General features: G+C 40.8%; 1 protein-coding gene across 3 annotated transcripts in view; it reads right to left on the minus strand.

Moving 5' to 3' along the window:
• Positions 1 to 21,313, minus strand: part of ITPK1 (inositol-tetrakisphosphate 1-kinase) — a 140,498-nt gene that overhangs the window by 43,974 nt on the left and 75,211 nt on the right. For all 3 annotated transcript variants that reach the window (XM_005520177.3, XM_088057784.1, XM_088057785.1), the window contains one exon: positions 18,753 to 18,870. In XM_005520177.3, coding sequence (XP_005520234.1) covers positions 18,753 to 18,870 — 118 coding nt within the window. The remainder of the gene's footprint in view (positions 1 to 18,752; positions 18,871 to 21,313) is intronic.

Consider the following 21,313-nt stretch of genomic DNA (forward strand, 5'->3'; position numbering starts at 1 on the left):
AGAATGAAAAAAGGGAGGAAGAGAAAAAGAGAGTAACAAAAGGTCAGAAAACTTTCAGAAATTCTTTTGCAACATCATTCTACATCAAAAGGCAGCGAACTCACAGATCTGACCCACAAATGTTAGTTAGAATCAAAGCAGCTGGATGAGAACTGCTGGAGGTAAACCAGGATGACCTGAGTAATTCCGTTCATCTTCCACTTGCAAAACAACAAATTACCCCTACTGCGTCCAGAAGAGGGGAAACTCAAAGCAGAGCTAAGCACAGTTCTCACTTCATGTAGAGAAATGGGATCTGGGACCCAGAAAAAAAAAAAAAAGACATACTTTTAAAGTGAACACTACAGTCCATCTGCTGCTTAAAATATCTCCATGTTCCTTCCCACTCCAGGGCTCTAGCTTAACAAAGGCTCTGCAGGGGTCCTGGGGAGCATGGAGGCTGGTCTTTCCACCGACAGAAGGAGCTGGGCATCAAAAACCATCCACTCTTCATGGAAGACAGGTCTGTCTCCCGCAGAGCTGTCTGAGCATTCTGCCCTGCTGTTCTGTGCTCTGTAATTTTCTTCACTCTCAAGATTTATTTTGAGGACTGAATTAGGTTCTACAGAGTTCCTAACAGGTCTCATAAACTGCAATTTTGTTTCTTTTCAGAAACAAATTTCACAGCAGTTCCTGATACAATGATTTTACAATCTTATTTTTCAACTTGAAGGAGGATGTACAGGAATAAACTAGATGGCATGAAAGTGATGGATTGGGCTGAGGGACTGGTAGGCTGGGCACTGATGACAATCCATCACTTGACAGAAGAATCTAAGGCAAAACTGGGATTCATGCAAGTAGGGATTGCTCATTTCTGAGAATTAAATCAAAACATTTTCTTCCTAATTAAATCAATCCTGAGATTGCAGTAAGAATTTCTGACATATGCTTGCTACTGAACACTCTTTCAGAGCTCAACTGCACCACTCACTTCCATCTCAGATTTCACTTTGGTTTGCTCAGTACAAGCTTGCCCCTTCACTAATATTTTGATCTCAGCTTTGCTATACTAATACCTGCAAGTTAGATGTGATATCCTAGGAGCTGCTTTTCATAACTGCCACCTGTCCAAATAACCCCCTTTCAGCATCAATCTTTTTTTGTGGAATCACAGAATGGATTATGTTGGAAAGAACTATAAAGACCATTCAGTTTCAATGCCCTTGTGGGCAGGGCTGCCTTCCACTATACCAGGTTACTCAGAGCCCCATCCTCAGAGCCCTGGTCTTGAACATTTCCAAGGACATGGAGTCCACAACCTCTCTGGAGCCTATTCCAGTACCTCACCAACCTCACAGTAAAAAGTTTCTTCCTATTATCTAATCTAAACCTGCTCTCCCTCAGCTTAAGCATTATAAGACGCTCTTATCCTACCGCCATATGCCTTTGTGAAAAGTCCACCTCTAGCCTTTTTGGAACCCCCCTTTATGTATTGAAAGGCTCCTGTAAGTTCTCTCTTTTTTTAAAAGCTCAAATCCACTTGAACTTTTCTTGCCAGCCTGAAGAATGCTGCCTTGTTTACCATCAGCTCATGTTTTTCCCCCTCCTATTTATAAAATACACTTTCTTTCAATAACTATCAACAACCAGGACGTTCATACTACTCAGTGCTTTAGTTTTATAGCCTGAAGCATTTTTACAAAATGGCCGTGAAATCCAGCATTCCACCCTATGCTTCTACTCACATAACAATGTTAAGTTAAACATGGTAAAATAATATTTACCTTACACCTTTTCAAGATGTGCAACTCTAAAGGTGCAGTACCAGCCCTTCACACTTCACAGCTGACTGAAGAATTAAATAGGATTCTCCTTAGCCCTCTTCAGCTTTGTCTAGATATTGGAAAAATGACAAACTAGGCTATGAAATGATTGAAATGATGCTATAAAAGTAGGACCTAAATAGGTCTAGGAACTCTTATTCTAATCTGTGTTTTTCTACTCAATTTTGGTTTGCTCTGAGCAAATCCCTTATGAACTGCATGTCGAGACATTTCTATAATGATCAAGTGAACAAGTATTATTTATGGCAAGATTTATATAACTACCTACATGTGGGAAGGCCTGTACAGTGTATTTTTAGCATCAGATACTGAAGCCTTCAAAATAATGACAAAACCTGAATGTTTAAAGAAACTAGGTCATAGCTCAGAGTTTAGCTTCCACTAAATGCAGTTTCCAAGGGTTTCTTCTGTATATAGTTACAATTAAAGCCTATGTGGACAGTATGGAAGCCTTGCAATCTTCCCCACACATTGTAGGATCATTTGTATTACAGAGGCATTACAAGGCCTGCATTTTGAGTCCTGTGCAAGACACACAAAAATAGGTGGTGCTCCCCTCAGAGAAGTTTCAAACCAGATAGGACTGATGAAGGACAAGGGTGTGAAATGAAGAAACAAGGAGATGGAGAGATTAATACCTACTCAGTCACTAAGTCTTGAAACAGGATCAAGCCTTCTGAGTCCTAGCACAATGCAGTTCTTCAATAAGATTTAACAACTTCAATGTTTCTCTGCATTTTCTGGCTAACACAACACCCTTGCTTTAATGAAGATAATGACAGTGCTGTTCTTAGATTAATACTATGTGCCCTACAGCCACTAACACCACACATCAACACTTTAGTCTTTAGAAGTTGCAGTACATGGTGTATATAGCAAAAAAAAAAAAAAAAAAAAAAAAGAAAAATTAAAATTACACAACCAGAGCACAAAACAGAAAATGTTTTGAAAAAATCAGCTGTTTTTCTCAAGTCAAAAAAGAAGAGGAAGCCTCCTTACACTTAGGTTTCCAAGAAAAAAACTTCAAACTTCTCTGTAAGCCCGAACAAACATTCACATAGCTCTACCTTTACAAAAGGAAGAATTAATTTTCCTATAAAGGCTAACCAAGTATGGAAAGTTACTAAAAAAAAATTGTTTTGGACAAAGCAATATAAAAAACAAAGACTGAACGAGAGCACAAAAGGTAAATGGATCAAAACCATCTGCATGTCACGATACACATTACACTGAATATGAAATGCATTTGTTTTACTCTTCAGTTCCAGGCAGGCTTTGACTTTCATTGTACCTAAACATACACTAACAAGCCAATGCAATTCACTAACTTAAAAGGTTAATAATGCACCTAAAATTTGGTGTATTTTTATTTAGGAGATAAATTTTGTTTAAGGATTCCTTTCTATTCCTAAATTACGAGGGAAAAAACTCCACCCTGATTGTAGGATTAGATAGAGAACTATGACACTTTTGTTCCCTTAAGATAAAATTCTTGTGGTAAATCTGGTATCAAAGTAGAAAAGATAAAACAAGCACTGCCAGCTTCACAGATTTTTGTGCACCTCTAGATGTGATTCTCATACAGTAAATGTCTGTTATGCTTTGAACCCAGCTCTGCCTCAATACAAGCTGGTTTTCTTTGTGCACATGTTCAGGCTGCAACAAACTGTAAAACAGCCAACACAGACAGAAATTTGTGTTGTTACAAGATGCTACTTCTCTTCCTGGGGAAGCCTGTAAACCTAAACTTGAAATTAGAAAAGATTCTCAGCTGATTAAGTATCCAGGTTCTTGAGCCACCTGCCAGCTGAAAGACAGGGACAGGGAGAAGAATAAAGCCTCTTTAATCCAAGGGAAAATGGTCACCAACCTGTGCACCACTTACAACACACACTGTTCCATGGGGCTGGATGGACTTCACCTCAGGGCACAGCAGGGGCTGATGGAAGAGCTCACCAATCCACTTTCAATCATTTATCATCAGTCCTGGCTCACCAGGCAGGTCCCAGACAAATGGAGGCTGGCAAATAGGCTGTTAGTCCACAGGAAGGGCCAGAAGGAGGATCTGGGGAACTACAGGTCTGTCAGCCAGACCTGGATGCTGGGGAAAATCACAGAGCTGATAATTTTGGAAAGGTGCATTCTTTGTTTGACAAGAAACTAGCTGGATGGCCAGATCCTGAGACTGGTGGTGAATGGTGCTGCATCCAGCTGGCATCTGGTCGCTAGTGGTGTCCTCCAGGGATCAGTACTGGATGAAGTCCTGTCCAGTACTTTTATTGATTACCTAGACATGGGAGTTGAGTGTACTCTTAGCAAATTTATGGCCAGTACCAAGTTGGTATTGGGTGGGAGTGCTGATGTCCTGAAGGGCAGGAAGGCTCTGGAAGGTGATCTGGACAGGCTGGATCCAAGGGCCAAGACCAACTCTATGAGGTCAACAAAGCCAAGGGCCAGGTCCTTGGGTCACTCACAACAGCCCCACACAGCGCTACAGGCTGGGGGCAGAGTGGCTGGAAAGCTGCCTGGTGGAAAAGGACCTGGGGGTGCCATTTGACAGCAGCTGAACATGAGCCAGCTGTGGCCAGGTGTGGACAGGAAGGCCAATGGCATCCTGACCTGTGCCAGCAGTAGTGTGGCCAGCAGGAGCAGGGCAGGGATTGTCCTCCTGTACCCAGCACTGGTGAGGTCACACCTCAAATCCTGTGTTCACTTCTGGGCCCCTCAAGACAAGAAAGACACCGAGGGGCTGGAGTGTGTCCAGAGAAGGGCAACAGAGCTGGGGAAGGGTCTGGAGCACAGCTCTGATGAGGAGCAGCTGAGGGAACTGGGGCTGTTTAGCCTGGACAAAAGGAGGTTCAGGGGGAATCTATTGTTCTCTACGACCACCTGAAAGGAGGCTGTAGCCAGGTGGGGGTTGGTCTCTTATCCCAAGTAACAACTCACAGGCCAAGAAGCACTCAAGAGGCCTCAAATTGCTCCAGGGGAGATTTATATTGGATATTAGGAAAAATTACATCAACGAAAAGCTTGCCAAACATTAGAACAGATTGCTCTGGGAAGTGGTGAAGTCACCAACCCTTGAGTTATTTAACAGACATACAGACATGGCACTTAGTGTCATGGTTTAGTGGTGGGCCTGGGAGTGCTGGCTTAATGGACTCGATTGTGAGGGTCCTTTCCATGCTTCTAACAAGGTGGGGAGAAGGAGAAAACCTGGCTAATCTTTTCACTGGCTTACCCTGGGTTTCTGAAATGGGCTGAATGATAAAGTGCTTACAACAGGCAGGCCAGGACTTGATAATTATGGCTATGTTGTTTATGTTGTTGATAAACCTGGATACTACACTAACAGAGAAAGTACCATTTCTCTGCAGGAAGAATAAAAAAAAAGGCAGGCTTGGTGTGCACAACCAGTCTGTCTCACTCTCTCTTCTTCCTGTTCTGGGGAAGAGAGACAGCTTCACAGGCACAAATGTACCACCTGTTGAAGCTTTCCCAGTTATTCCTTTTTTCCCCCCTCACTTCTGCAATACCTTAGATGGCTACTGTTCATGCATCTAGTGCATGAATGCAATGCCAGGCAGACAAACCTTCACAAACCAACTGTGTAAAGTCCTCCACCCATACCTGCCTCCAGAGACCAACATATGCCTGTGTTTGGCATAGGTTCCACTAGTTTCAGCTATTTGGTTACATAATTTTAAGAGCTTTTCTAACCAGTTAAATGATGGCAGTTACTCATGCTATACATCTTGAGCCTGTTTCTCAAAGAATTCCTCCTACTTCACAACAGTGACTTTGAAAATAATCACTCTAAAGGAGTAAGGCAAGAGGGAAGAGGCAAAACATGGCATGATCTTGGACAGGTGTGCACTTGCAAAGAGCTGCATCCATGGAGCAGTTACTGCCAAGGTGTAATTACCATCTGGAATGGTAACCCTGCTCCAACACCTGCATAGATATAGCTATACAGACTATGAAGCTGCTTTCTTTTGGTACTGTTCATCCCTCCTCCCACGCAGGAAGTTGAGTAAGAGCATCCACATCAGAGTTGTCATTCACTGGAAGGAATGAAAAGCAATACACCCAATGAAGACAAGCCCACCCAAGAATATCCTAGATGGGACTCTCCTGTAAATCTAGACCCCCACTTGTGAGCTTGTTTTACTTTTTTTTACTTTTATATTCAACTAATTTACAGCTATACTAGTCTTTAATGTTAAGTTCAAAACAATTGGACAGGCCAAACTACCTGCAAATGGTTGCACTTTTATCAATAAATGAAGTAAGATGCTTTCCAGTGAAATAAAAGCAAAGCTTGTTTACTTTCATTTCAAATAAAGTGTCCAATAGAACAAGTCACCTTTCTTCCTGGGACTTTTAGGGCGGTGAGCTGTAGAGTAAGAGTGGGAGAGAGGAAGGGGCAGAAAAGCTAAAAGAGAATTTTCTTATATTCTTTTCCAAATTCTGAAATCTGAAAAATGCTAATTCTCTCCACTGCCCCTTTTAGGCTCTTTATAAATGATCATTTCTTCAGTGAAAATAAAAATTATATTTTCAGATCTCTTCTAACATTATTTTCTTTCAAAATACTGAAAACCAAAAGCAATTACAATCAGCTCTAGCATCTAGGACATTCACTTCCCCCCTAACGCAGGACCTTGAGGGCAAACATCACATATAAAGAACTGCCTGTATTTCATTAACAGCTTATAAAACAGAAGGCATATAAACATTGTAGGGCAGTGTTGGAAGACATAACACTCAGAGTGACTACAAAACCTGGCAAACACAGAGCTCTATACTCCCCATAACACTTCTGCTATCTTGGTGAACACATTTTAAGATCTAGCAGCTTAACTAACTGGCAACCTAATAGCTAATTAGAAATTAATGCTAAACACAGTAAAATGCCTGCATAAATTTTACCCCCAAAAATCATACCAAACTGTGGGTTGCAGAGGCAGCAAAAATCAACCAAAACCCCTTAATCTGCAGTCTGGTGAACCTGTATGGCAACCTAGGATAGAACTATGAAAGAATTTATGGTAGAATTCATATTCCTGCAGCAAAATAGGAGTGTTCAACTGAACTTTCTTGGTGGGAATATCCCTCCCAAACTGCACTTGCCTACTTGTCAAAAATACCGAGCTTTTTAAAAAAATATTGTCTTAAAAAGGAACTAATAAACTGTCCCCAAGAGCAACAATGAAATCAGCAAATTACACAGTACAAGAAATCAGTTGGTGATACACTTCTCTCCTTTTAGAAACCAAAACTAATTGCCCAAAACTGAGGTAACTGCAGTTTATCTCCTAGAAAATGCTTGTGAGGCTTCCCAAATCTGCAATTAGCGTCTGTCCCATTGTGCTTCTCGGTCTAATATCTTATGCAAATTATACAATTTATAGCTTTAGATTTAATGTGTGGTTGCCGAAGAACGCTCAAGGCAAGAGGAGCCTGCTGATTCAGGAATGCATTGCTCAGCTGCCTCACCCTTGTGAAGCAAGTGACAAACTCATTCCACAGATTTCTCCACTGAGGAGGAAATGCTTGCTCTTGCTGCAGCACATCCATATGAACAGGTGCAGCCAGCCCACTCTTCTCTTTTGTCATCCCTAAAAAGCAGAATGAAGCCAGCTCCAGCCCAAAAGTCAAACAGCCAGAGTAACAGGACTATGTCTGGGTGAAAGATGCTGGTTTTTCTATGGGAAAAACCAGCTATATCTGTAATAGATATAAACTATATCCAGGTCTGGCTGCACTGACCCATGAAAACTTTGTCTCAGTGGAAGCCCAAGACTTCTCAGACTGCTTAACTCTTATGCCACAGAGGGAAACATATGTGCTATGGGTCTTCCTCTGTGCAGGTCTTGCACAGGAGAGATGTTTATTAACATTCAGCATGACCTCATTACGATCCCGGGCTCAAACTGTCAGTAGTTGATGTTTTTCATTCTGAAGGACAATCAACATCAGGAAGTACTGCTCTGGGAAGGCTACTGGGTTACCTGCCCCAGTCCCATTGCATTTGGAGAAGACGAAATGCACCTAACACCAACACTTGCAGATGTTCATCTATCCAGTCTATTCCCAAAGCCTCCAGTACAGGAGATTAATAACTATTCTGTTAGTTTGCCCCAGCACTACAACAGCCTTGCTAGCAAAAATCTTACCCATACTTACCCCTTCTACCAGTGTTTAAACAGCAAGTTCACAGGCCTCCCAAGTGCTGACTAATCCTCAAAAGGCTCCTCTGAGGGAGCAGGGAGGTATGGCTGGCATTTTAGAGATCAAGAGAATAAGCAGAGCTGTTGTCAAACCCCTGAATCTCAACAATTAATAAGATATTAGACTATTAGGAAGAAATTCTTCACTGTGAGGGTGATGAGGAACAGGTTCCACAGAGAAGTGGTGGATGCCCTATCCTTGGAAATGTTCAGGGTCAGGTTAGCCAGGGCTTTGAGTAACCTGGTCTAGTGGACGGTGTCCCTGCAGGCATCCCATGTTCTCATCCACCCCATGGCAGAGGGGTTGGAACTAGATGATCTTTAAGGACCCTTCCAACCCAAACCATTCCATGATTACAGATCCTTTAAATGTCAGAGACTGCCTTGCTCACAATGCTGCATGTAGGTTAATTTATCACATGCAAACCAGAACTGAGCATGGGATGGGGCTCATACCCAGTGTCCCTGCTACTTACCTGCACAGGTGTTTTGTCAACACACCAGTGCCTAAGTAAGGTGATGTGATAGAATAAACTCTCTGTGTTAAGTGAAGAAATTGCTTCAGTGAAGCTCAACTGTCCCACACAACCAAGATCTCAATGGACCTTCCAACATTAAAAAATATAGATCAGGAAAGATAAAGCTCTTCCTGAACATTAACATCTTCCATTGCCTTCATAGTATGTTTTGCGTCACTTGCCAAAAAAAGGACCTCATTCAGAATATTCATTTATCAGCAGATGGGTGGTGGGTACATGTCTGCAAGACTGACACTTTGCATCTCTGCAGGAAAGATTTCACTGCTGTCTGCTTGCTGGCACTCAATCAGAGACAGAGCAAACACCCACTTGGCATCCTCAAGCTGATTAAGAAGGACCTGGGATATGAACACTCCCTTGTAGGAAACCCAAAGCCACATCTAAAGTTAGCACTCTCAGTAACAGCTGAGTGCTCCCTTCCCTCCTTGCCCCAACAGGCACCACAGAAGCTGTCAGGTGCACTGCAGCAAGGAAAAAGCTGCAGTTATTCTGATCATGGAGTAGGCTTCTTAGGGTGGGCAGGTGTGTGAGACTGCGAAACATTATCTGTTTAATTATTTTCATAATTACATAGGAAATAAATTTTGCAAATGGTCAGTCTTCCTCATGATTTTGCCAGGGAGCAAGAGAGGAAATGAAACAAAATGTTTTAAAAATTGAAAAGTTCCAGCGTGTTAAGTAACGCCCTGTCTCAGACAATGCACCAGAGTGATTTGGAGGGTGACCTCCTTGATCCTCTAGTAGAATATAACCTGCTAGAAAAACTTCTTCAAGAGTGTTCAGTACTGCTCCCTCCCTGTAATGTATTACAAGGACCTGTCCCACAATGACTCAGTTCTGTCCTCTCATGAACAGATTCATTTGTCTCGCTCTGCAGGGTCTTAATACAGTAGAAGAGAGAGCTATCAAAGAAAAAAGTCATAATCACATCATCCAGCCATATTTCGGAAAGAATAATAGTTTGAATGCATCTGGCTCTATTTGAGTTCCCATTTAATATGCTGAATGCTCATAATGATTTATATTAAATACCAAGTCTTTATTCACAGCACAGTAAAAACACTAAAGGATTACTACTTGCATGAGGTTTAAAAGCTATGGAGTAGAGAAAGTGCTTTAAATCCTCACTGCACTTTCAGGTATTCTTGCTTCCCTGGAGATGAGAAATGAACACTGGAATTATCAAACCAAATGAGAACACAAGCTGACACCATGTCATCTCCACCTTTTAAACTTGGCAGTGAGTTTCAGATCAAAGAAAAGGGAATATATATTGTCCCCAATATATCCCAACTTATGGAGTTCACAGCTCATCGTGGAGTTTCTTTTTAACACCCACCTGCCAGTACTACATACCACCAACCACAATGGTTTGTAAACCTCTCAAACCTAGTTGTGAATGTGTCCTATCTCTTTTAGTCCACCTGTGATCTTAGTTGATATTTTATGGCAACCACACAGCTATTCAATGGAACTCTAACTCTGACATGATAGAAAAAAGGGGAACATTTCTCCATTTATTCATGTTTTGTTTGCTCAGGTTTTATTCCACCTTTACTAGACTGAGATTGACTTTACTCTTCACTTGTGGCTGTCTCTTGGCATTGAAAATGTCCCTTTTTTCAAGGATTCCTTTAACTTCTAATGCATATTTTTAAATTCAGGAAAGCAGAACTGAAAACAGTCTTTGGGAAAAATAAAGTTTTTTATTTATACAACTGTATGTTCAGTGTCTTCAGTGCTATTTTTGGCCACCGTAATCTTTTTGTTTGGTTCTGTTGGCATGTTCTCTTTTAACTACTGAAGATGAGGGGGCAGAAGTTTCCAGTGAGCTGCCCAGTGTGACACTGAGGTCTTTCCTGACTAGTGAGTCAATGCACAAGTTAACAATGCATGTCCATATTATTTTTTTGTATGCCCAAGAGATTACTATAAAGTGGATCTATCATTATGCTGACTTTTCACTGTCTTGGTAAACCTGTCAGATATTGCTGTCTCCCTCTGGCTTGAAAAAATTAAACAATTTGGACTTATCTAAAAAATTTGGTATCCTGTGTTCATCTACCTTTTCCAGCATTAATAACAAACATCCTGAAATGCCACTAGTACGGGATGCCTGATTTGCCACATTGAAAGGAGTTTATTTATCTTCTCCATGCCTTTGGTCTCTGTCAAGCAGAAAAAAGTGGGTGTTTGCTCTGTCTCTGATTGAGTCTGCCCAGGAGCTGGTGGAGTCACCATCTCTGGTTGTTTTTAAAGAAAGATCTGATGTGGCACTTGGTGCCATGGTTTAGCTGAGGTGTTAGGGTATGAGTTAGACTTGAAGGTCTCTTCCAACCTAGTGATTCTGTGTGATTCTGTGATTTTAACCCAAGTTAGCAAGCAGTGGTTCACTCAGTGTACAGAACTAAACAGACTGTATATTTCCCTACAATGGAAGGAGTTCTGAAACATGCTCCATGTTCACCTTGCCCATCAACAGGATATGAAGGGATGCAACACACGGCTGTGACAATACTGCGTTTTCTTCTCAGCATAGCAACTTCTTGTTTTCATGGCGCAAAGCTCTCCTGATGAATCAGTTTTGTTTCCTTTACACAAATGCACTGACCTGAACCACAATTACTGACACTCCAAAGGTGCCAACTGTCTCCATACAGCCACATCAGCCCATGAATGCATTGGGATCTCTGTATCTATCCCATATGCAGCATTTATACATCAGAAAAACAAAATACCAACTCTTTCCAAGCATTAATGTAAAAAGGGTGTCCCAGAGAGAAAAGCAAGGTGTTAGTGGTGTAGTGTATCAAATGACAATGACAAATGACCTTGTGTAGGAAGACTATCAAGCAACTGAACATAAAGGTCCCACTCAGTCATAAACTATTAATGCTACTCATACCAGTTCAAGTCCCTCTCATCAACCTTTACACTTTCAGCCCTACCCACTCTAATTTCTGAAAGCCATTTGGAAAGTTCATGAGACAGACTCAATCACTGACTCAAGAATATAAATGAACTCAAGCTTTCATGATTTTCTTAGTGATAAGAAAAGTTTCTTTACTGATACACTCAGCCTGAACAGCCGCACAAAGCCAGGAGATAAGTGAAATGGGAGCCAATAGTGATTTTAGACAGGATGTTAGTGGCCCCAGTAGTCATGGAAAACATCTTCCCAGACAGTGCTACCATCAGCTGATTCCATGCAATCCTGATAAAGCCTTAAGGTCCTACTGGACCCTGCATGAGGATGGATTAGAATCTAACCAGGCTTACCACATGTTGGCTAGATACTTATCTGAGAAAATGTAAGGGATGTTACTTTTCTTGTCCACACCAAAACAAACTGCTCCTTCAGCAGCAAAAGTGACAAACACATTATACCAGAACTGGAGTAATATTCTATCAGCCAAACTCTGGTTTCTAACTCAGATGAATGGTCCTATTTTTCAAGACTTACTTCTTGACCTTTGACCTTGTGTGAGTATATATGAGTGAGTATATATGAGAAACACTGTGAAAAGCCACTTATTGCAAAAAATATTCCCAGTTTAGTTTTACATCAATACTTCGAGCAATTTATCTTTCAATACTCCTTCATTACTTTTTCTAGCACCCAGATACTTAGGAAATTTGGATGTCAGCCACAAAGATTTCTGCTCAAGAGGATGAGAATAACTTGAAACACAACCATGCTGGAATTTAAAACATCTAGTTTATTCAGTGAAGACTTCATCATGATAAGAGTTCTTGCTCCTCTTTTCCTAATTCTACAGAGACAATAATCCTCAAGGATAAATCCATGTTCTGTTCATAAAGCTGGAACTGGAGATGTCTTAGGAATGTCCTATGATCATGGAGTGCAGTCATGGCTTACATCTTTACGCCATAAAATGCAGATTCAATCTTCAGATCTACCCAAGACCCAAACAAAATTCTAGAAGCTTTCACTTAAAATAGAAATAAACCTTTCCACTTTTTCAGCTTTTTCAAGTAGAAAAATGCTTTGAAATCATGCATGTAGATGTAAAACAAAAGTTTCCAACACCGGTATGTAATAAATGGATAAAAGGTCCAGCCTTGGTTATTTTCAGATAAGCAAAAGAGAGTGAAAGTGGGATTCAGATTCCTCATATGTGGTCAAAAAAGCGCAAGAGTTAAAGAGTGCACCCAAAAACAACATCTGAACTTTATAGGCAGGCTTATTTTGAAAGCTCAGTGGCAATTAAGACTACTAGGATCCAAGATGAAGATTGTTTGTTGGTTCAAGGAGTTCTGACTGGCACACTGTGAGACAAAACAATAAAAAATGTTTTCTGTATTATTCTCTGGGTTTTATGCCTGTTGGCCTGCGGAGTCACTTGAACAACTCCAAGCTGACAGATCTCAGTGGCTGGCCAACTGCCACTCCTGGCTGGGAGAACAGAGACTGTGCTCATCATATCAACAGATGCCCCCAGCTCCCTCCTACCTATGCTGGGACAGAGATCGCAGCTCAAAGTAAGGAAAATCTGAAGGGGGAGAGAAGAGACAGGAAGGGAATGGAGAGTTTGTTCATATTTTCTGATAATGAAATGATAATGAAATGAAATTTCCAGCCTTACCTTGGAAAATCCTTTTGTAAACTGCTTTAACAAGAGCAAGACATGGTACAAGACAGAAGATTCCAGCTTCCTTTCTTTTGGGGCTTCCTACTTTCTTTTCCTGCCACCTCTCTCAGGACAGGATTAGTCCTTTGGAAGCAGCTGTCTAGTTTAAATTTCAAAGTCAGGGCTTGTTATCATAACACCAACATGCTGATGTCTCTTTGCTATCCTCCTCCTTGATGAATGAATGAGCTTTTATGAGAAAGATGTCAGGTGACACTTCCCTGGGGCAAATGTCCCAGTGTGCCTCCAGTTTCACAGAGCAGGGCTGAGACCTACCAAGTGCTGGCAGCTGAGCATAGAGGACTGCCACGTGCAACAGTGCTGTGAGCTGAGTCACTTTGGACAAACTGCTTACAGTCACAGAGAATATCAATTCCATTCCAACTCCTTCCTTCCACATGGGTGTACTGCTCTGTACTTTCAGTCAGAAAGCAAAATCCAGTGAATGAACATACATCACACATTTTGAGTGAGGTAATAAGACATCTATCTGTACGTGTTCTTGGTAGAAAGAGAGCGTACAATCAACAAGGGAGGCTTCTGCACCCAAAATCTGGTGTGGTTATTTACAGTAGCTGACATCTGCCCTCTAATTAAAGATGCTTTACTGATATGTCCCTACATAAAGAAGTGAGTACCAGGTAGGTGATTAAGAGGCTTTAAAGTGAAAAGAAAAATCTGGCTTCAATTTAATAGGAGCTTCAAATAAAAATAAGAGGTGTCTGAAGTTGACCTGTGTGACTACTCTTCTCCCTAATCAAAACAGCTCTGAAAAGTAGGCCACAGAGAAAAGAGGCCACAGTTTCAAAAGGTGAATGCCTAAAGCTATGTATATACAGCTATTTCCATGCACTTTTAACTGGGTGGCCTGATTTTGAGAAGTTCTAAGTATGCACTGCTCCAGCAATGAACATGCCCCATAATGTCCAAAAACCCCACCCCTGACTATCTGTTTGGTGTTGAATTGTAGATGCAGTTTTCTACTCAACAACAGGTCCACACTTTCTGCTACACAGCTACCTACACAGCTTACTTGGCACAGAGATTTGCTGTATCAGAATACATGTTTGTATACCTGAAGAAGAGCTCCTGCCCAAAACAATGGGGCATCTTGACAGGCAGATGAGTGTCAGAAGAAGAAAGAGATATTCAGGAGTGACACTCCATGTCCAAAATCACACAGCAAGGCAGAACCAACACCAAGCAGAAAACCCCAAGCCCCAAATCAAATGCCTTACCCACTTCATCATACTGAGCTTGTCTCCTAGTAACAAAAGATACATGCAGCTGTGAGAGGAGTATTTCTAAGACAGAATCTGATAAAAAGAAATCAAGAGAATAGAGAAGGACACTGTTATCCGCTCTGTAATATCCTTCAATATGAAAAAGGAGCACATACAACAGCAACTGCATCTCATATAATTGGAAACAATCAAACAAATTATTTTGATTACATGCCAGGATGAAAATATCGAAGTTAAAGGGGTATATACTGTTTAGACAGTCCTGAGGAAATAGCTCCTATACTTCAAACACTATTACTAGGAAGAGAGAAATTAAGGACTCGCAGCTCTGCTCATGCAGGAGTTCTCTTTTATAGCAGAGCTCCACAAAGACTATTGCCTATACAAATTTTAGATTTGGAGCTAAATTTAAGAATAACAAAATTCTAAAACAATGGAAGAAAAAGCCAGGAACAAGTGATTAAAGAAATGAAATTCAGGGTCTGCAAGTTCAAACGTTATCAGAGAAACCAGTAAGTCACTTGAGACAGAACAGGAAGCTGAGCAGCAGATGGGAACACTAACTAAACAGTAGACTGAGTAGCATGTTTACTTCATTTTTCGTTTAAGTTCCTTCAATTTGGATTATAACTTGTAAGATACATAGGGAATTTCAGAAGCTTTTAATCTTTAAACAAAAAATGTAATATGAAAAGCTTAGTACCCAGTCACAGTGATCATCCATTACCATCTTAAGCATAATTTTAAGTGTCAGATTTTGAGTTTCAAACCTGAAGGATCCCAACTTTTCAACACAGCATCAGAAAATTTAGTTATTTTCATTAGGTTAGAGCTTTAAAAAGGTTGACACAGTTCCAACCATACATTACCCTGTTAAAAATGAAATTTTTATTAAAAAATGCTCCTAATCTTTCACCAAATAGCACCAAAACTGATCAAGAGCACTTTTATGTAAGAAACAGTTCTTCAGAGATAAGTAAACAAAGCAATACAACTGCTGAGAGAAAAACTGTGACACCAAAAAAATCTGTTCAGTGATTAGTTTCAACATAGACCTGGCAGCTATATAGGACACTAGCTGTGAATGTGGCCTTTATTTTTTCAAATCTTTATTGAAAAATATTCAGCAGCACAGGTTGCAGAATAACTAGTTCTTTTAGAGCTTGCACTCAAAATAACAGAGACCAGGAAAAAGAGGAAGCCACAGCACCAGCCAGACTACTGATTCCAAAATAGAATCCATTAAAATCAATGTTAAAATATCTCTTAAAGCTACTTTTTTTTTTTTTTTTTTCCTAGAAGAGAGTCCTACTTCCTTCCAAGGGAAATATATAAAGCAACAATCCCTGCAAATCACAGCACTGCTAGTATCCAGGTTCAAGGTGAATCCTGAAGCAGGTTTCTCAGAGAGGTTATGCAGTCTCCATCTGTGGAGAAATGCAAAAACCCATCTGGACATGGACATGACGAACCTGCTTTGGAGATTCTGCTTTGAGCAGAGAGTTGGGCTGTATATTCTCAAGAGGCCTTTTCCAACTTCAATGATTGGACAAGTCTGTGCACCTTCTGTTTTCACAGACTGAGTGGTTACTCCATCAGACTAGGACATGGAAAGCTCTGGTTGAACCCTGTGCTGTTCCTCAGACTACTGGTACAACTCTGGCTTAGTTACTGGCTCTCCTCCACCTCAGTTTCTTTAGTGGCCACAGACTGGTAGCAGAGACAAGGAGTGTCTGAGCCACAAAGTGTCTCAGTAACCCATTCTCAGAAGACTGGATCTAAGTAGTTATCACTCAGACATTTGACTGCTTAAAGAACAAGATGAGGGATTTTCAGAAAGCCTAACAATGTCCATGTGCCCAGTCTACACACTTCAAATAGGGATTCCCTTTTTCAGGAAGCACGGAGGATTCACTGTTAAAAGCACAGTGCCTTGGACATCTGAAAAATAATTAAAATCAAACTGTTTATAAACCATGGGGCTCTATTGCTGCAGAATGCAGGCACCTCAGCAGAGCATGTGGTCACCCTCTCTTCAACCTAACTGGCGCAAATCTTTACTGATACAGTTGTTGTAAGGTCTAGAGGGTTAAAATAAAGTGTAAATCGAGGATCATAAATATTATAATTCATTTATAATTACTTTAAAACATAATTGAAATGGAGGCAATAATCACTGAAATCCAAAACTGATCTGTAAATAGAAACTGAATTTTCTTTTGAATGACTTTGAATAGCAGAAGGCTTCTCCTTACATATAAACTCAATCCTCCTGAGTTTATAATACGCCTTTGGAAGAGACAATCCCTTGCACTGAACTTAACTCATCACATTAATTTTGTATCCTGTGATAAAAAGGGCTGTCTAGTTACAGCTAAAGACTAGAATATTATTTTCTTAGTAGTTACTTCCATAATGAAATTCCAGAACAATAAAGATGTGGCTCCTAAGCGTTCATGCTATTCATAGATGTATTACTTCTTGTTTGGGTTTTCTAAGCGATCATGGCCCTAGGATATGAGATGGTAGCTGCAACAGAGAAAACAACTTAGCAGGTGAAAACAAGAAAGGGAAGAAAAACCCACAGCACTCTCTAGAGTGGTGTAACTTTTCTCTTACTGAAGATCATCATGCACTGGAATACAGAGGCTGATCTACTTAGGCCAGAACAAGAAGTCAGACAATTATTCATCTCTCCTGAGATTTCCCCTGCTAAATACAAAGTTGGTTCAAGGTCTTGGTCATGATATTTCTGATTATGCAACAGAAATAAGATAAGAGGAGGAAAGTGCTGGGGGGAGGGGGATGGAGGGTCAGAGGAAATATGGTCACCAAACACTGCAGCAGCCAGTGACAACAGCTGACACCATTCCTTACTTCATTCCTCAACTTTATTAACAGCTTCTTTTTAAATTGTCAGTTTTACCTGAATACAATTTTTTTTTCTTTTTCTTCCTTAAGCACTTATTTCTTTTTCTCATCATTCTGACCAAAGGAGGCTGAAATATGCAGAAGACAAACTACTTTGCAAAAACCATTGGTCTCCCAAACATATTGTTCTCATAGGGATAACAATAGTACTGATAGCAATTTAAGAAAAGAAAGGAACAAAACCAAACTGTACTGAATCTCTCTGCTGTTAGAACAAAATCCTAACCACTCCCTCAGAGAACAGGATTCCCTCAGCACCTTTCTCCCACTCACAAACAGCAGTAGCCACTCCAAAACAAAATCCTTCTAAACTAATTGAGGATTTTCTCCCTAAAAGATTACAAAAGACAAGGGGGAGTGCTGTGAATTATTAGTCTTATTTTTACATAAGGATGGTGCCACTGGGGCCAAGCAAGTTATACACAAATATGTCTATAAATCCACAACTATAAAAATACAAATTGTTGAGCTTCTTACCTGCCCATCAAGACAGTGATAACACAATCTCAATGGTATTTCCAGTAACATCCCATTAGAACATAGTTCAGAAATGTAATTTCTTCCCATTACAGTCATCTAATATATGAAACAGTTACTTCAGAGTTATTCTAGATTTAAATTCAAAAGCCAATAAATGTTTCAAGAACATGACAGTAGCAGAAGTAGAAAGGGAATGAAAGACTAACTTAACCCAACAGTTGAAATGGTTAAAATGAGAAGGTAATAGAATTATTCAGGATGAAAAGGCATGACTCCTAACATGGAATACAACTCAAATGATACCAATTAAGGGCAATAGTTTATGTCAGGTGACAAGCCAGCACCAAATGTGCATTTATGTTCCCCCTAGCAATTAGCTTGTGCAATAGGCTTCCAGTACTTCTCAAAGACCTTAGCTCTATTTCCACTTTAATTTCTTTTGGTCCTTTCCAAAACAAATTTTTTTCTTCTCCCTCAGTTTCAGGCCTCAGGATTCTTACTACAAGCTGCTGAGTTTGTATAGTCATTTCAATTTACCAGCACACAACAAGAAGACAATGTTTTTCCACAAGATTTCTGAGAGTACTCACTGTGGTAAATATGCTCCCCATTAAATCCACATCATATTTTTAATCAGATACAAACCTCCTTTGTGTATATGGAAAAAGAAGAGCACAGGATTCCAGAGGGCAATCCTGTGACACAGGAATGCTTCAGTGTTTGTGCTCCCACAGAGACACAACGCAAGAGGCCCAAAACCACTACTTCAAACTTTACATCCAGCCTCCAGAAGGAAGCTGCTTTCTTCTCTAGTCACAATAAAAGCCTCCAGGCAGCACAGGCCTACCTTGCATGTATGCCTCTATCTGTCGAATTAGCTCGTAAGACTTGGATCGATCCAGAAGCGTACGAATAGCTGGGAGAGGGTCTAGGATAATGGTTTCTGGATGAGCATCAATGTACTCCTGCAAAACAATATATAGGAAAAAAACATGGCATTAGGTTGGCTGAAGAGTGTTGAAAAATGATGAGAAGAGAAAATAATGGGGAAGAGAATATATAATGTTACAAGTCCAGCTTCTCTTCAAGAGGAGCCAAATGGACTTTGGCAATGCAGAAAGTCCCCAGACAGTCAAAACACTGACACTTGAAGCAAACACAAACATGACATCTAACTGATTTAGATGGCAAATCCTCCTGTAGTCTCTATCAGAGCAAAACCTGTGCTGCAACCACATTAGCTTACAAGGGAGTCAGTGGCAAAGTGCCATAGTAAGAACTGTGAGCAGGGCTAAGAAAAGCCATTAGGAAAATAATGATGGCACACAGCTATCCTAGGGTCAGCCTTGCATTCAATTACTGCATGTGAACACCACAACTATCTGAACTAGGCTCAGAAATACATCTGCGTTCTTTTATGTTGCTTTTATTGCTGTATTCTAGCTGGGCTGAAGATGGTGTTAAGGGCTGGACAATAAGGGCTGAAATTTTTTTTGGCAGAGCTGAAGAGATTGCTGTTTCATTGTGTCTTCATTGCTTGCTACTTCTCTGTGTTCATACTCTCCTTTTGTGACTACAAGAACAAAGTCAAGTTAACGACCTCATGGATCTTCATCTTGGGAACTCAATTCCCCATTCACTGAGGTCATGACTGCACTACTGCATCTTGGCCAAGAACACAGACACAGCTGCCTTGCAAACCCAACAAAACTTCCTTCTGTTTCTTAGAACAGAAGCTGAATTCCTTCATCATTGCCCCAGTTGGCTCTATAAAGTCAGTGGGAAACATGGATCCATCTTACTCTACTCAAAATCAGATAAATATATCCAAAGTTAGCATCTCTCTTTGCTTCACCCAACTTCCCAAAGCCATCCTAATGTTTCCACTTACTTTTTAAAATCCATTCATGCAAAAGCTCTTACAATTAATAGACTTCTACGAAGTTCTACTTCATTTAAATTGATTTTGTCAAAGATGAAAACATACTACAGAAGATACCTCAGAGTATGACGAGATGGCCTCAGGAGATGCACTTTGCTGGAGAGAAAAGAATGGCGTAACCTATTCCCAGAAAGTGATTTTGCTCCTGATACTAACTGGGGATGCTGACTTATCCACCACAGCACTGGGAAATTGTTGCTTTCTGGTGACTACATAGTCTGAACTGATAGCTGCTAAAAGGAGATTATTCATTTGAAGTTACGAGAATCCAGCATTGGGGTTTAATGAACCTACTGCATCACCCACAAGACACAAGCAGCTTTCCCTTCACAGAGCACGAGGCACCCCTCAATGGCAATACTTGTGTCTGACATATTTAGTAATCCCTGCAGAATACAAATAATGAATTCCCCAAAGATATGGTCAACCTTGCTGCCTCATGGGAAAAGCAAGGGACAGCCTTTCACACAGCTGGTCATCAAGACTGTCAGCTGTTGTCTCACCCTTGCAGTACAGCCTGGATAAAAAGCCTCATCAGCTCAGTGGAGCAGAAGCTGGCTTCATTTCTAGTCACTAAACCCCAGAACATACAGTTTTCATGAGTCTCCTGTCCCTAGTACTTCCAGAGTCTTAAGCAGAGCAATCAGCTTTCAAATACAGACGAGATTTTATTTTTCTTTTTTTAGAGCTAGAGCATCTTATTACCTAATGCCTCTTAAACACCCACACATGTCTATGCATACCCATACATGTGTAGAACATACCCTGTGGAGCTAGCATGATCCATTGATTAGAGTGTTAGCCTGAACTTGCTGATAGTGAAACTTCACTACTTTAGTGTCTCAGCACCTCCAGAGTAACAAGACAGCTCTTTTAGTCCCTCTGTTCCTACATTTAAAAGACAGGGAGTTACCACACTGTGTGTCTTCTCCAGCACACAGAGGACAAGCTCCTTAAGACAGCCCATATCCTGATGGGGCAGGAGGCAAGCACAGCACCCAGACTGAACATGTCACAGCTCTGAAACATGGCCTCAGCAGAGCTCTGACAGTGAGCCTCCTGCAGTGCTTCTGATGCGTGTACAAGCTCTTCCTTTTACAGTGTGATGACCACCTGTCCACCTCGACTGGTCTCTGGTTCCACCTTGACTTCAAGCTCCCTGGGCTTCCACCCTGGCCCAGCCCCTACTCTGTATGTACTGGCCCTTCCCCTCACACATACATTCCTCCTGCCCGTGGACTCCATTGCCTTTACTGCCCCCCAAGGAGGCAATGATTTTTCTGTCTTTTAGCATTTTGTGTACCTTCCTGAATCTTTCTGATGCTCACCTCAGCATTGAGAACTTGCTTCCCCAGGATTTATGTATTCTACTTGTTAATTTGGCTCATCTTACTCTAAATATTTCCAGAGGGAGCCTGGCTTTTTTATGCTTTCTGTAAGGGAACCTCACAGAGATTTTTCTTTCT

Source organism: Pseudopodoces humilis, chromosome 7, assembly GCF_049639895.1.
Source record: "Pseudopodoces humilis isolate 2021_Gansu_Grassland_sample_001 chromosome 7, ASM4963989v1, whole genome shotgun sequence".
In the NCBI taxonomy this organism is placed as follows: Eukaryota; Metazoa; Chordata; class Aves; order Passeriformes; family Paridae; genus Pseudopodoces; species Pseudopodoces humilis.